Source organism: Ascidiella aspersa, chromosome 5 (genome assembly GCF_963924565.1).
Source record: "Ascidiella aspersa chromosome 5, kaAscAspe10.2, whole genome shotgun sequence".
In the NCBI taxonomy this organism is placed as follows: domain Eukaryota; kingdom Metazoa; phylum Chordata; class Ascidiacea; order Phlebobranchia; family Ascidiidae; genus Ascidiella; species Ascidiella aspersa.
Genome location: NC_139451.1, coordinates 3,540,821 through 3,558,542, shown reverse-complemented (window position 1 = coordinate 3,558,542; position 17,722 = coordinate 3,540,821). Strand labels below are relative to the sequence as shown.

At 34.7% G+C, this 17,722-nt stretch overlaps 1 protein-coding gene across 1 annotated transcript; it reads left to right on the top strand.

Moving 5' to 3' along the window:
• Window positions 1–1,265: 1,265 nt before the first annotated feature.
• On the top strand, window positions 1,266–17,137 carry LOC146141513 (angiotensin-converting enzyme-like). Its single transcript, XM_083389932.1, has 12 exons — window positions 1,266–1,411; window positions 3,068–3,199; window positions 3,904–4,010; window positions 4,951–5,139; window positions 6,292–6,444; window positions 7,321–7,432; window positions 9,863–9,974; window positions 11,759–11,882; window positions 13,060–13,204; window positions 13,538–13,636; window positions 14,565–14,687; window positions 16,478–17,137. The coding sequence occupies exons 1-12, from the start codon at window positions 1,359–1,361 to the stop codon at window positions 16,641–16,643; spliced, it is 1,515 nt and encodes a 504-aa protein (XP_083246058.1). The 5' UTR covers window positions 1,266–1,358; the 3' UTR covers window positions 16,644–17,137.
• Window positions 17,138–17,722: the final 585 nt, after the last annotated feature.

Genomic DNA, 17,722 nt, shown 5'->3' with positions numbered 1-17,722 from the left:
TAGAGGTTGTAGTTAGACGTAGAATAAATATCAAAATGCTACCTACTTCGGTATGGGCTTTGATATTCACGTTTAGCTAAGTGTTTATCAACCAATAGATTTGGAAACCAAAATGGGTGCTGTTCGATTTGCCTGAGCTGTCGACTGCAGCAGTTTTAAGTGGTCGGATTTACTGTGATTGGTGCTTAAAAGTTTCGCAAAAATTAAAAAAGCTGCCGGCAAAGCGAAGACGTTGCTCACATCTATTAAATTCGAATTAATTTGTTCAAATGTCCTCAGTTCGCTGACATAAAAGTTAAATGAAAAATTGCATATTAGTAGTTTTGGACGACAAAAACAAGTTGAGAAAACACTGATTTATCACAAATTAGTTAATTTGCTATGCGTATTTATTTAATCTTTGTGTGTTATGTTGAAAAAACGCTCAAAATACCTATTTTATAACAGGAAACCTTGAAACCTTAGGTTATCGTTGTATATCCACCATCAATGCTTTTGAAATGTTAGTTGAAATACATTTAACGATATGGCAAAATAACCTGTTAGAATAATAAATAATATCTTTTTAACGGAATGCCATACCCGAACAATGTATTTTACCGGGACGCGGGCCTATTACTTTTGCCAATGTTTATCAAGGCAAAAAAATAAGGTGCTAAAACAGCGGCGCCCTAACGGCACTGGTCCAACTAGGGCGTCCAAACGTTGACTCCAAAACGTCGATACCAGACGGACGACGCCCGATCGTGCAATACCCCTTCCCTACAGTTTTAGGCGTTATTTTGGCCATAAAGGTCTTATTCCGACGGATTTAGGACGTATTTCGACTGGTGTATGTCTTGTTAAGACGATTAGGTTCTTATTCTGTCATTGACATTACTGCGTCTGGGCGTTATTATGTCGTGGGTTTTAAAACTGTGGTTTGATAGATTTTTCTGCTTTAGGTATTATTGCTTTTTTTTAGGTTTTCTTGCAGACTTTTTTAGCTTGCGTCACACTAAAAAAATCTAAAATATTTCGCGGCACACTTTTAACAGAACAACAACAAATAAACATTACAATCGCCCTTACCACACAACAAACCATGTACAAATGTCTCAACATTATTAGTTTCTAATGGAAAGTGCGTATTTAAGTCTGGAATGCTTGCGTGTATGGCTGTATCTTTTTTTCTAAAACTACAAAAAGTTTCACGGCACACTTGACAAACTCTCGAGGCACACAGTTTGGGAATCACAATTTTATTGTGTATTTTCCACTTACAGGCGTCACTCAAAGAAAGCGTATGGGAGAAGAAGCAAAGGGATTACGCCACTGCCCAGTTTACTTATGAAGGTCTCAATTGCAAGCAAACCAAAATGCTGAAGGAGGTTCGAAAGACTTCTGACCCAAACGAAGCCAGCCTTAGAGCGTGAGTTTAAACAAGAGGCGGGAAAATTAAAATAACTTTATAAAAAATTTAAGTAAACTATGTACGGATCTGTAATGTAGCTTCGTAATGAATTTGAAAAGCGCTAAAAGCGCAATGCAATTGAATTTGGACTGAGACTTGCCTTTTTTTTAAATGACTTGACTTAGGCTTAGATCATTTCAAAATGACTTCTTTACAAGACTGCCTACAAATGTTACTCTATGTTTATGATAAAATTTATCTTTAAGGTAAAAGACCGTTCAAACCATAACCAAAAGTTTGGTAAACAATTATTAAAATTATATTATATTATTCTACCGAAATTCTGTTGTTTAAGTTAAGTGTGATCCACAGAAGTTTATATTTCCGCACAATAAAAGACCTTAACAACGACAATATAGATAGATAGAAAAAATGCATCCTATACCACAAATATGGAAAAAAAAATGTGGCCCGAAATGAGTGCTTCTACGCGCAACAATTTTTTTACGTGACACTAAAAGAATATTCAAACAAAATTATCATAAGTTTTTTTTTTATAAGTGCATGTATAAACTTTAGGAAGCCTAATACCCACTCGTCAATTACCAAATTAGAAGTGTTGATTTCTCACTAAAAACACACAGATTTTTACTGTTACAGACTTGATAAATGACGTCACAAAGGCCTCGGTTCCTTTCGAATTACAGAGACAATGGCGATAGTTGCGTTACGACAGTGGTTCTCAAACTGGGGTCCGCGGTCCTTTTTGGGTCCGCGAGACAATTTTGTGGGACCGCGAAGCACCTAACAAAAAATCAACACGACTCTCCTAAAGAAGATAATTTTTGTGCAATAAAATTTTCAGCCAACTTACCTTTCCAAACCAAGCTCATTAGTTTTACGTTATTGCACGCTTGGAGTTGAGTTGTCCATTGTGACGTCATAGTGTTGCGTTGTACTAGTGAGAATTACGTTTTTACAGCGTGCTGCTCTGCCACTGTGGGCACGGTTTTAAAACTGTTCGTGATTGCTAGACTAAAATAAAGTGATTCGTTAATTAGAGGTTAACAAAACTGATAGCAAAGAATCAAGTGCACCCGTCCCATTGATACAATTAAAAACAAGGTGCTATTTTGAGTTTATTTGTGTATATTTTTAAGGACCGTGAGCAATTAAAAAATTGCTGGGGGACCGTTGCGTAATTTTTTATCAAAAGGAGAACCACTGCGTAACGAATTGACTTAACTGGGCGTATTTGGAATGCGATTATGCTTTATAGCTCGTCCATGTCGTAAACAAGTCAAGTGTTTTCAAATAAATGATAAGTCACGTCTCAGTCCATTTCATCAGTTGAACAAGTCAAGTGCCACTCAGGTCATAACTAGAGCAAGTCATTCCCAGGTCAAGGCCAAAGATAAATTGTTAAACATTAAAATCGGTAAAATCGCTCAAACATTAGCAAAACAAAGCCGCACATAGCATTTATGAGCAAAACTTAGGGCGCATATCGTTTTACCCAAAAGACTTGAGTCAAGTCATTTGAACACAATGACCTAAGTGCACTTACCTCTTGTCATTGACTTAAATCATTATAACACTACAAATTAACATCGTGTCTTTGCATGGAATGGATTATTATTATTTGATATTTCGAATTATATATATTTTTTTCAGCAAAAAGTTAAAACTTCAAACTAAGATTCAAACCATCTACAGCAAGGCGAAGGTTTGCAACAAAACATCGGAAAAGTGCTACAAATATGAACCGGGACTGATCAACATAATGGCAAAGTCACGAGATTACGAGTAGGTTTTAATGAAAATAACTAATTGATTTAAATAAATGTGACCGGTACGAACCTTTTAAGAAACTGAAAATAATTAACAACTTTTAAAAAGAATCAATGATAAATTTCTATTTTAAATCTTTGCTTAAGAAAAAAAGTAGGAAAATTATAAAATTATGTTTAAACTTTTTGCTTAAACTGACCAAACAAACGACCATATTTTAAATATTTTGAAAAACAATAAAAGAAAAGTAAAATTAAAAAATACGATGCCGAAATTGAATAAAAAATAATTCAATACTTTTATTCAAATCATTTAGATTTAATATCACGCATTTAAAGGCCAGGTTAAGATTACACATGACGGTTAAGATATTATAATCTACTAGCTAAAAGCTAACCAATTTCGGAGCTTAATGTTTGGAGGTTGGAGCTAAACGTAATAAAAATGTCAAAACCCATACATAAGTAGGTAGCATTTTGTGAACGTTTCGGATAACTCTAAGATGATGGTTGGAGGTTGTTGTAAGATGTAGAATGAATACCATACAGGAGTAGGTAACTACTTTGAACGTTTGGAGTAATTCTTTATTTATTTTTAACATCGATCTCAAATCATTGTTGAAAAATAAATTAACAATGATACGTATTAATCTATAGACTATGGTATTCTCATCCCACCCCATTTAATCATTAAAAAGTGCATTTTTTTTGTCACACCAGCAAGCTTTTGTGGGCGTGGAAGGGATTCCGCGACGCTATTGGTCCGAAAATTCGCAAGGATTGGTACGAGGTGACACGGATTCAGAACATCGGGGCAAAAGAACACGGTAGGCTTGTCAATTGAAAGGAGACGAAACGAAGTTGAATACTTACGGGACAGCTATCATAGTTTTTAAAGTTTATCTTTATTGCATTTAACTTCGTCCATTGTTTAATAGATTATTGATTTAACCCTTTAAAAAATGTGCGACGTTTGGTTTATGTGAGCAGCTACGACCTTCTGCCTTAGATTTCAGCATTTGTAACGAAATAGCCCACCACCCCCGAAATAGCCCCCCTACCATAGGCCTCCACCCCCTTCTAAAAAAATATTTGTCTAATATATATAAATCCCATTTCACTACAGCATGGGGTCTACTGACTTTCTTAGCATTGATTGCGATCGACAGAACCTTAGGCTTAAGGTTTCACAAAAAGACCAGCAGAAATACGGAAGGCCTTATTAAGAACAATAAAACTGAAGTTTAAAAACCCGAGTAAGACCAGGATCAGACACTTTTTAATATTTATATTTTGTCTACACTGGCGTTCTCAGTTCCTATAAGTGAACTCAAATACATATACATCGCAAAGTAAAGATTAAACTAAGTACAGAACTTAGTAATCGAAAATTAGTTTGTTTAGATGTTATATGATAAATATTTTTCGCTACTAAAAGCATTATCAGTACTAAAACTTAAAACAATATAAATCAACATGTACGCTAATATGATTTATATATGTATTTTTTTAAATACTGATCATGCTTTTAATAGCGAAATATATATTCATCATATAACATTTAAACAAATAGATTTTCGGTTTATTAAGTTCTGTATTTAGTTTAATTTTTATTAATTAATGTGCAACCAAAATCGTTTGATTTTCACCTCCCGGATTCAGGCAGATTTTGTTATTCGAAAGAAAATTCTGATTCCACAGCAAAGCAATAATAAAATCAATAAAACAGTCTTATAACGAATAACCCTGATTTACTGTTACAACCAGGCTACCAAGACGAGGGCGCATATTGGCGGTCGAGGTACGAAGTGAGCAACTTTGCTGATCGGGTTGACAAGCTGTGGAAGGACATAAAGCCCCTCTACCTGCAACTGCACGCCTTTGTGAGGTACCGTCTCCATCAGCAGTACGGCGACAAAATCAACTTGACTGGAGCGATTCCGGCACACGTGCTTGGTAAGAGAAAGTTTTACGTAGAAGGGTCAACAGGGGACGTGTTATTTGCGAAAGTGTGCACGCGTATGGAGCATAATGGTTAGATGTTTTATTACGACGTAATAAGAATAAGTAATCCCACACAGAAGTAGGTAGCAGTTTGAAAAAATTTCGAATAAAAAGTTTCGAAAACATTCCAAATGAAAAAAAAAACGATTTATTGCGAAACGTTCAAGACGTTCAATAATCCTGAATAATGCAATTGACAGCAGTGTTGTAATGACTTAAGTCAATGACTTGACTTAAGTGCACTTAAGTCACTGTTTTTAAATGACTTGACTTGACTTAAGTCATTTGGGCAAAAAGACTTGATTTGACTTAAGTCATTTGGGCAAAAATACTTGACTTGACTTAAGTCTTTCGGACAAATGGCTTGACTTGACTCAAGTTTTTTGAACAAATGACTTGAGTTGAAATAAAGCATTTCTTTAAGTATGTTTTTTTATAAAATTGAACTATTCGTCCAATTTATGCACAAAAAACAAATTGCTTTCTATATGTTCCGTTTTCCTTATTTTTTAGTTCAGTTATTGTTTATATTCATGCGAGTTTAAAAATTCTAATGGTTAACGTTTTACTTTTATTACAAGGACGTGACTTGAAGTTGACTTGCTCTAATTATGACTTGGGTGGGACTTGACTTGTTATTTATTCGAAAAGACTTGAGTTGGACTTAAGTTATTTTAAAATGACTTGTTTACAACACTAATTGACAGTAATGCAATTATCCGACTCGTTTGGCGGCTTGGAATCAAGGGATGTCCTATACTTGATATTATATTCCGATATCGGATGTTTGGCAAAAAGTATCGCGATCCGAAACGATACTAAATTTGTCAACCATGTAGTAAAATTAGCAAAATAAATTGAATTGAAACGTTTAAGGTAATTTTTCCTGGGTATATTTCCGTAACTTTCATTGCGACAGGTTATCCTCGATTTTTAATGCAATGTTTCTCTGGAATTTACCCTGCAAAGCAAAACTAATTTGGCATCGGATCAAATCGCGATACCTTTCGTCCTGCATTTGAGGAATCGCAAACGGAACAAAATGTCAAGCATCAATTTACACAATTGTCTTGACCTTTACATAACTTAAGCTGTTACTTTCAGGTGATATCTGGGGAATGCAGTGGACATCAATCTACAGCCTTTTGCGTCCTTTTAAGAAGATCAAGTCGTTCCAGGTCACCAAGGGCATGAAGGCAAAGAACATGACCGTGATGAGCATGTTTCACCTGGCTGATAAGTTCTACCGCTCCATGGGTAAGTGAGAATTGATAGTAAAAGCAAGTGACACATACAGGTAAACGCAAACGGTATTCTGTGATCAAGTCTTTCTGGAGTGGTACTGGCCAAGGATAACGGTACCCATATATAGTACACAAGATGCCTTTATAGAATAAAGAGAATGATGAATAAAGATAATATTAAAGCACATATAGAAGCAACTTAAACGTACATATCTACAATGTATAATCTGTAATCAGGCCTTCGGGAGTACTACTGACTAACAACAATTGCACCCATATATAGTTCACAAGATGCTTTTGCCGAATAAAAAGAATACTAATGCCCATATAGAAGTAACTGAAACGTATATATACGCAATGCGTATTCTGTGATCAAGGCCTTCTGGAATCGTACTGGCCAATGATAACGGCACTTACATAGTACACCGGATACCTTTGGAGAGGCTCAACAAAACCAGTCAGCCTGATTAGGATTGTAGTGCAAGCATGGCCAACAAACAACTAGCCTGTTGTGATGTTCGAACTCACGACCTTCGGTCATAATCGGTCTATCAACTGATCTTCTTTTGTGGATAGCGGCAGTTAAACAAACAGACAGCGTTGAAAACACCTTCAATAACTTTGACTTGGGTGTAACATTTTATGAACGTTTTGAATAAATCTTAAGATAATGGTTGGAGGTTGAATTAAGACGTAGTAAGCATATCACAGCCCATGATCAAGTAGTTATCATTTTAAACGTTTCGAATAACTTATTTTTGAATGTTAAAAATGAATAAAGTTCTGTATACAAGATTTGATATTCTAACTATTCAAACTTAGTTGTCGGTTGTCGCAAACCAATAAGGTTCAAGAATCTCTTTCTTAACCTGTTTAACTGCCACGTCAGGTTTACCGAAGATGACTCAGCAGTTCTGGAACAACTCGATGTTCGTGAGGCCTCAGGGACGACCAGTGGTTTGCTATGCGTCAGCATGGAACTTGGAAAAGGATGACGTCAGGTAACATTTAAGCTGATTGTGCCACAAATAAAAAAAACATTTTCTAGGAGATACTTCGTACTCAGGTACACTATGCACGGATCTGTAATGTGGCTTTATAATGAATTGCAAAGCCAAAAAGGTCGAGTAGATCGACATCATCTTGATCAAGTCAAGACGCTTCTATACGAGCTTAAGTCATCTTAAGTTAATGGCTTCAATCAGTTAAAAATAAAACAATTTAAGAATCAGTTATAAAAGTCATTTACATTCTCAGACAGATTAACTGAAGATGTTACAAGCTCATATCGAAACGTCTTAATCAAGAAGATGTCGATCTACTCGACCTCTTTGGCTTTGACATTCATTATAAAACTACTTCGTAATATTTATAACAAAGTACATTGCTTGTAATGACTTAAGTCAACGACTTGATTACTTGACTTAAGTGCACTTACAAGACTGTTTTCAAATAGCTTGACTCCACCAAGTCTTTCGGGCAAAATGACTTAATATCTAACGTTTAACACCTAACTTATAACCATTTATTTTAGGCTTAACACCTAACTTATAACTTTAGACCATTAATTTGTAACGTTTGACACCTAACTTATAACTTTTACCCACTAATTTTACGTTTGACACCTAACTTTTTACTTTCAACTAATTATTTTTCGTTTGACATCTCACTTATAATTTTCCAACGCTAATTTATGATGTTTGACACCTAACTTATAACTTTTACCCACTAATTTTACGTTTGACACCTAACTTTTAACTTTCAACTAATTATTTTTCGTTTGACACCCAACTTATAACTTTCCAACTCTAATTTATGATGTTTGACACCTAACTTATAACTTTCAACCACTAATTTTACGTTTGGCACCTAACTTATAACTTTCAACTACTTATTTTTCGCTTGACATCATACTTGTAACTTTCCAACGCTAATTTATGATGTTTGACATCTAACTTATAACTTGTAACGACTTATTTTACGTTCGACACCTAACTTATAACTTTAGACCACTAATTTGTAACGTTTAACACCTAATGATCCAAACAAAACCACAAAGGTTGTAAAAGAGATCTAAAACAACTTTATTCAACAAAAAAACAGAATACTATATAGTTACGCAAGAACGCATCATCAGTTCTGCTAATAACTTAATTCGAATGAATCAAATGGTTTGACACCTAACTTATAACTTTAAACGATTAATTTTATGTTTAACACCTAACTTATAACTTTTAACTACATATTTTACGTTTGACACCTAACTTATAACTTTCTAACGGTAATTTTACGTTTGACACCTAACTTATAACTTTCAACCACTTATTTTACGTTTGACACCTAATCTATAACTTTCAACCACTTATTTTACGTTTGACACCAAACTTTTAACTTTCCAACGCTAATTTTACGTTTGACACCTAACTTATAACTTTAAACGATTAATTTTATGTTTAACACCTAACGTATAACTTTCTAACGGTAATTTTACGTTTGACACCTAACTTATAACTTTCAACCACTTATTTTACGTTTGACACCTAATCTATAACTTTCAACCACTTATTTTACGTTTGACACCAAACTTTTAACTTTCCAACGCTAATTTTACGTTTGACACCTAACTTATAACTTTAAACGATTAATTTTATGTTTAACACCTAACTTATAACTTTTAACTACATATTTTACGTTTGACACCTAACTTATAACTTTCAACCACTTATTTTACGTATGACACCTAATCTATAACTTTCAACCACTTATTTTACGTTTGACACCTAACTTATAACTTTTAACTACTTATTTTTCGTTTGACACCAAACTTTTAACTTTCCAACGCTAATTTTACGTTTGACACCTAACTTATAACTTTAAACGATTAATTTTGCGTTTGACACCTAACTTATAACTTTTAACTACTTATTTTTCGTTTGACATCCGACTTATAACTTTCGAACGCTAATTTATGATGTTTGACACCTAATTTATAACTTTAACGACTTATTTTACGTTCGACACCTAACTTATAACTTTCAACCACTTATTTTACGCTTGACACCTAACTTTTAACTTTAAACTACTTATTTCACGTTTGACACCTAACTTATAACTTTAAACGCTAATTTCGAGCGTTTGACACCTAATTTATAACTTTTAACAGCTAATTTCTATAAATTTCAAGCACTAATTTCTATAGTCGTCGTCATCTTTAGGTAATGCTTCAAGTTAACATTAACTGAAGATGTTACAAGCTCGTATCAAAACGTCCTAATCAAGATGCTGTCGATCTACTTTACCTTTTGACTTTGACATTTTTATTATTTTGCTACATTCCAGCTCCGTGCATACTGTAACCAAGTAATTGTTAATTTTTATAAAAGATATCAAAGCCCATTAAACTTTAAATGCAATAACCTGTTTACTTACAGGGTTAAGATGTGTGCTCAAGTAAACAGTGAGTACCTTTACGTTGTTCATCATGAAATGGGACATTGCCAGTACTACCTCGCTTACAACAGACACCAGCCCACATTGTTTCAGGTAATCAACAGTGTTGTAAGCAGGTCTTTTTGAAATAAACTCAAGTCTAAGTCAAGTCATATGTCAAATATCTTAAGTCCAAGTCAAGTCAAGTCTTTTCATAAAAATAACAAGTTAAGTCCCAGTCCAGTCATAATAAAGTAAAGCAAGTCTATTCCAATTAAAATTCTTGTCATAAAAATTAAACTTTTCGCTATTAAAATTGGGTAAACTCGTCCGATTAGCAGCAACACCTTAACCGAAATAAACAAAAGTCAATAGCGGGCAATAAAATTGTTTCATGTGCAAAAATGAGGATAAATAATCCAATTTTTAAGTCATTACAACACTGGTACTCAACGTTTCCTTTAAAGTTCGGGGATACATTTATAGATTTAGATCAGTGGTTCTTAAACTGATGTTCATGATCCCCTTTGGAGGTCTGTGAACTAGTTTTAGGGGGCACAAGAAACCCGAATTTGAATATTGGTGTATGTTTGAAAAGTAATCATTTTTTCAGACCAAAGTGTTGGATAAAAAATAAAACGTTTTTGTACTGAATGTATATTTAGACTTCATTGCGCTTTACATTTTTTAGACCGGAAACACCAGATTTATGAAGTCTATTTGTATTGCGACATCAATTTATGACGTCATGTCTAAAATTCCTTGCCTACACTGGTCCGCGCGAAGTAAAACTATTTTTTGGGGGGCTGCGTTAAAAAAAAATTAAAAAAACCTGAAATAGATTAGTATACAAAACTTAAACGTCTTTTTTCAGAATTTTTTAAAATGCTAATTAATTTAATAAATACTAATTAAATAGGATAGCCCCTTTGGAATTGTTATAGCGTTAGATGATCGTTTCGTGACATTCATTATGAAAAAGGCAACCACATTATTTGAAATCAGATTAACGTATTTGAATAGCTTGCCGAAACGTTAGATAACAACTATATAATTACTGTTTTTAAGTGTTAAGTTTCCGTTACGTAAAGTAAACAGATTTGTGGCGCAATAGTAATGTGTTACATAAGAGTGACGCATGATACGTGACGGCCCAAGGTATAAATACATCAAACGTTTTTGAAACAATATAATTAGATTAATAATAAATCCCATTAAAGCATCCTTAATTTTTTTTTTAACCAACGTATAATTAGATTTGCATGGCCTAGCTTATTTGTACGGAAGCCTATGGTTTTAAGATGAGGTGGTCTTTGTACGAAGAAAACCAAGTTTGATGACATAGTTTTTTTTAAATGCCTACAGTGCAATTCAATCCTAATCAGAAAAAAATAATCATTTTTTTATACTGATAGTTTTTATAATGCAGGGACGTGCTAAAATATGCCACATAACTAATTACATAAAATAAATAAATTGTAATTTAGAGGAGCTCGTATTTTTCCAAATTGCCCAGTATATAAACTGGTCCTCTAAAACAGTGCTTCTTAAACTTTTTTAGTTTTGTTCACCCCACGAATCTATCTCCAGATTTCATTCACCCTTGTGAAAAAAACTAGAATTGATTTTGTCTTTGGGAATTCCGACCATGTTCACATTTTTTTTTAAATTCCCCCCCACGCCCTGCCCGCAAGCTATCACCCATTTATGATGATTCACGCTTATTCACACCTTTTGGTTGGTTCACCCCTGCCTTTTATTCACCTTAGGTTGAACCATTAACCTGATTAAGAAACACTGCTCTGGAAAGTACTTTGTGGCTCAACTGATAAAAAGAGCTGTACTAAATGAGAACTACCTATCCTATGTAAATTTATGATTTTGCTTGATGTTGACAGAACGGAGCTAACAACGGTTTTCACGAGGCGATTGGCGACACGGCAGCCCTCTCCGTTATTTCACCTACACATCTTAAAAAGCTGGGAATCATTAAAGAGGATAAAGACAAATCAGTCGCCTACAGTAAGTTGATAGGTAAAAAGAATTAATGAGTTGGTAGAGCGCCAGTCCCGGCTTGACCGGAGGTCGTAAGTTCGAACCTCACTGCAGGCCAGTTGTTTTTCTGGCTTGCTCTGCTTCATCATAGATCGACAGATTCGGCGAGTCTGCGATGGCTTTTCGGTGTAAAAAGAATTAGTAACAAAGCGCTTTTACTTATTTGTTTAAGGTATTTCCATTCCCTTAACACAAGTTTTTACAGTAAGCATATTGTCTACACATGGCATTGTCGTTTTTCAAGTATTACGGACTCTTGTCGAGTCATTGTTTATTCCACAGCCATAAGACCGAGATGAGAACAACATTAAAGTCGGATTGCAACGCAGTTCGGAATAAAACCTAAATAAGACTATACAACATTTTACGTAACCCCAAAACCCTAAATTTTTTACCTAAACCCCAAACCCGTAATTACATCACTAACTCCACTAATAACCTTAACCCATTTTCTAAACCCAACAATTGCCCATCAATAATCCCAATCAGGGTCAAAAAATATTTTTTAGGTCTTATTGTGTGTCCTTAGTCTCACATCACTCCTGGCTCCTAACTCCTGTGTTGTTGCTTCTTTTCTGTCCACAAATGGTTTACCTATAACTAAGAGAAAGTAAGTAAAAGTAAAAACGTAGGTAAGAGTTCTGGCTCGGTTCTTGTGGTTGAGTTCGTCCCATTGGCCGAAAAGGTGGTCAGGAATATGACTTAATCAGTAGTGATTTGAGCCCAGTCCCCTGACAACGTGTCTCCACTAGTGAGCCAGTGCCGCCACGGAGGTAGGGCCCGAGTTAAAAATGCGCAAGGCAGAAGGTAAACGTTTTAAGCTGTTGTTTGTGGTGGTAGGCAAGTAGTCACTATAATATTTAGGTATTCAAAAATAATCATAATGTTCTCCAAAAAAGAGTAAACTAAATGCAGAACTTAGTAAACCGAATAACAGTTTGTTTGGATGTAATATGATAAATATATTTCGCTACTAAAAGCATCATCAGTATCGTATTCAATAGAATCAAGTTCTGTACGGAGATTGATTGTGCAAACCTAAAATTATTTTACCACACCTTATTCAAGTTTAACAAAAATCGGAATATTTTTTTTCAACATAACAGCCAGTTACTGTTTTAAAATAAAATGTTTTTGTACCCAGAAAAAAACATCAACTTCCTAATGAGCAAAGCCCTGAAGAAGATCGCATTCTACCCTTTCGCACTGGGTCTGGAGAAATGGCGCTGGGATGTCTTTCGTGGAGTCGTCACCGAAAAGAACCTCAACGCCGCGTGGTGGCAGAATAAGTAAAAAAAAATAGGGATTTCGCCAATAAAAAAAACCTTGAAACACAAGTACCGTTTTCCTTGACTGTTTGCTATGCAGTCGATGTTATTTGCACAGACAATCCTGATTCATAACCTCAAACGCCGGGCACTATACTTGTACAAACTATTGGAGTTTAGCTGTTCCCAGAAATCCAGTAAAGCCTGATAGCTGGATATTTATTTCATGTCGTCAACGATTTCTGTAGTAATAAAAAACATTAATAAATGTAATGGCACAGAATAAACAACTTATTTAACGTCGCAATGTGAGTATAAATTCTGTCTTTTCTTATTAATCTCTACAATTTTAAGGTTAAAATACGGAGGCTTAAAGCCCCCGGTAGAACGAACGGAACAAGATTTTGACGCCGGAGCAAAATTCCACGTCACTTACAGCGTTCCTTATATCAGGTAAAGTTTTAATTTATTTGATTATGCAAAAACTCAACGCCTGTGTTTTAAATGTTACTGAGCAATTGCGTCAAGCTGTTTATGATTTTTTTTCAATTGTAGTTGCTATATTTCTGGTCACGTTAATTGATATTCTTATACTATAGGTTCGAAATATCTTACTTTTATTTTAGTTTAGTATGCCATAACACATAACTACCTAACCATTGTTTTCAATTGGGATAAAATAGTTTTATTTGGTTTGAATATGCTTGTGCTTTGATTTAAGTAAACAACAGCGTATACTAGCTTGATAATAAACTTCAAAGCCAAAACAGCCGAGTAGATAGACATCATTTTGATCAAGAGGTTTCAATACGACTTGTATCATCTTCAGTTAATGTCACTGAGGAGTAATTCAAGCATCACCTACAACACTTGCGTCCCACCTTTTATAAGTGATGCTTGAACTAATTCTCAGTCACATTAACAGTTTTTTATCAAGCTATATTACAGATCCATGAATAGTGTACCCAACGTAATACTAAATTTAAAAATAAGGTTAGTTTGCACTGAGCCACATATCATTAAAATATTATACCGGTTAGTATTGTTTTATTTAGTTTAAAGTATTGCAGGTTTCATATGCTTTGTGGGCGCCACATAAATTATTTATTGCTTTACCACATGACCCATTAATGTAGTGTTTAAAAAAAATGTTGCCTGCCAAATCCGACGTTTCTGTCGTAATTAAAGCCAGTCACTTTAACAAAAAAATTAAGGAGAAATATATTTTTTTCCATTGGCAATGACCATACCATTTAACCACCAACTTTGTGCCATTTTAAGCCTTGGACTAAATGCGTATGGCCTAAAAAGCTTTTTAGATAAAATTATTGAGTTACAATTTTGGCCTTGTATAATAATGTTTTACGCACATTTTTTGCAGGTACTTCGTCAGTTTTGTCATCCAGTTCCAGTTTTATGAGGCACTGTGCGATTTATCCGGACATAAAGGAGATCTCCACCAATGCGACTTTGCTGGGTCCAAAAAAGCCGGAGCCAAGTTCATGTGAGTTTTACATAAGTAATAAAGTAGAAATACAGATGACTCATATAAGGTGGGAGCATATGCTGCGTTAAAACCAGGCCTGTTAACCTGTTTTAGCTCTGTACACCAATAGTGGATTGTACGGTGCGTTAAATCGTAGTCGACTGCGGTACATCTTAGTACAGTGTTCCCCAACCTTTTATGGCTTAAAAATAATAAATAGATTTTTGGCACCCCTAAAAAATACTAAATACATTTTGGCACGGCGACTGGAATTTTCGTTGAGTATTTTACTGAAATGGAACTGGAGCAACACAAATCAACATTTGATATAATGGTCTCTACTCGTGCACAAATAGTTGTATCAAGAAGCTTGCCAATTGAGCTAAAATCAGACTCTTAAAAATTCTCAAATACCTATTGGCACCCTTAAGCGTTAGAAATGGCACACCAGGGCGCCGCGGCACCCCGGTTGAGAACCACTGCCTTTGTACATAAATCAAATTCTTCTTCTACACCTCCAGTCATTATTTTAAGATTTATGCGGAAGGTTTACAAACTGCAACATTAAACCTCTTATGGGCTTTGATCTTCATTATTAGTCTAACCACACCTTTAGCCTTTATTATTGAAAGCCTTTCGTATTCGACTTACTTAACAGCTTAGTAAATAAATAAAATTATTCTTAGGTGCGGTTGAATTCGGTCTGAGTACAGGTTTGTGACTGGCGTGTTAGCACTTCTTTTTTTGCAAACAAATCTTTTCTAAAGGACGTCTATTCTCGAAGGTTGAACCTATGCAAATTTAACAGGAACTTCATCTATAAGAAATCAAGTGATTGATTTTCGATTTACTATGACAAACAAACAGATAAATAAAGCAAAGCCAAATCCCTATCTCTGGATGCGTCGCAATTCCAAAAAAACTTTTCCAAGTTTCACAAGAAAAAAGGTTTACAACTACCGGTTTAACAAGTACAGCTTAAATTTAAACACGGATACCGATCCGTAGATATTGCGAGTACTAATAGCAATTCTTTAAACTGTTTTTTGTCCCTTGTATTTTAGCCTTTTCATGGCATTGAACTGTTTTGCGCGGTTAATTCGAGTTTATCTAACGATTTTACGCCGTGTCTAACTTTTTAATTGATAACAAACGGCAATTTGTAGGATCCAAAATCCAACAATTTGTAGGAACTAAAAGGTACCACAAAGGTTAGAAAATAACTAAAACAACTTTATTTAAAAAAAAATAAAAATACTGCGGTTACGCCAAAAACGCCAAAATCGTTTCTGCTTAAAACTCATTCAAAAAATATTTTTTCAACGGTTTTGTACATAAATAAGTCTGGCGAAAGAATGGAGAATGGTAGCATCTTTAGATAATTATGCATTAGAACCATGCAATTAATTCCGTTTGATAGAAATTTATAGCTTCATACATAGAAATAGCACAACTCAAAAAATAGCGACAAAAAGGGAAATGCTAATCCTCGGCAATAGCTATAAAAATAGAACAATTTTTTTGTATTGTTTTTAGAAAAGGGAAATGATTAAACCTCGGCAATAGCCATAGAAATATTATAATGGTCTTATTTTTTTTTCAAAAAAAGGGAAATGCTAAACCTCGGCAATAGCCATAGAAGAAGCATAATTTTTTTGTATTTCTTTTAAAAAAAGGGAAATGCTAATCCTCGGCAATAGCCATAGAAATAGAATATTTTTTTGCATTTTCTACAAAAGACAGGTAATCACTTAATCTCTGCAATAGCCAAAGAAATATCTAAATGTCGTTTTATTTTTTCAAAAAAGGGAAATGCTGAACCTCGGCAATAGTCAACATTGGGAAGACACTTTCAAGATTTTGACCAAGAAATGTCACATGGACGCCGGCTCTATGAAAAAGTACTTCAGGCCACTCAGCAAATGGCTTGTAAAAGAAAATAAACGGCTTGGTAACAAGATAGGATGGGATTGAAGTTATAGAGTTGCAATATGAGAAAAAATTAGGGAATTTTAAAGTGTTTTTCGGAGCTCTAAAACGGATGCCTTGGTGTTGAAATCGTGCAATATTAGCGTGAGTGTTATGCTGTGTTTTTGGAGATCTTTACAAAAAACCCTGACAGTATGCATTTCAATATACTTGGACATTACCTCGTTATTTTTCCTGATTTTAGATTATCTATTTATGTTAACTGCTTGTTGGAAAAAAAACTATTAACATGTTTAAAAAACACTTTGCTTTGAAATGTTTATAAGTGAGTTTCTTGTATGATGTATTGCTTTATTCGCCAAATTTTAGATTGCGGAAATTTTATGTGAAAATGACAAATGCTCAGAATTTTGCGCGAGACTAGACTGTTCAGACTTCTATTTCGAATAAACTTTGAAATTGGAAAATAATGTATTTCTCTGCTAGTGGCAGACGTGACACATTAAATGTCTCGATCAGTAAAACGCAGTATAATTTTTGATTTGGGAGATTATACGTATATTATGCACTTATATACGTATAATACGTATACGCACTTAATATCCCTATAACTGTATGTGGACACCGAGGTAAGAACAACACCAACGTCAGAATAAGACCGAAATAGGACTAATACCTAATAGTCGTAACACCGTCTAAATCGGAATAAGTCCTAAAACGATATAATCATGCTTAAACTCACCCCTTAGTACATCATTAACTCCCCTAATAATTGTCAACTCTAATCCATTTTCCAACCCCACCTATTACTCACCAATAACGCCAAACAAGACCAAAAATCCGGTGTCAAAACAGCGGCGCTGGTAAAACTAGTCCGCCCAAACTTCGACTCTAAAAGGGCCGATGCCAGACCGACGGCCCCCGATCGTCCCATACCCTCTACCTACAGTTTCAGGCGTTATTCTGGCCATTTAGCCTTTATTCCGATGAATTTAAACCTTGTTCCCACAGGTTGGATTTAACTATGTATTACGCGGCCGGCTCAATCAATACTATTTGGTTAGTTACAAAGGACAATTTAACAAGTATAGTTGTGTTTATTGTTTATTTGTTTGACTAATAAA

Excerpts from the sequence above, each read along its gene's own strand:
- LOC146141513 (XM_083389932.1), top strand. The coding sequence starts at position 1,359 with ATGCTGAAGGAGGTTCGAAAGACTTCTGACCCAAACGAAGCCAGCCTT. Across the intron at positions 1,412-3,067 it reads AACGAAGCCAGCCTTAGAGC|CAAAAAGTTAAAACTTCAAA; the intron begins GTGAGTTTAAAC and ends TATTTTTTTCAG. Across the intron at positions 6,445-7,320 it reads TAAGTTCTACCGCTCCATGG|GTTTACCGAAGATGACTCAG; the intron begins GTAAGTGAGAAT and ends CTGCCACGTCAG.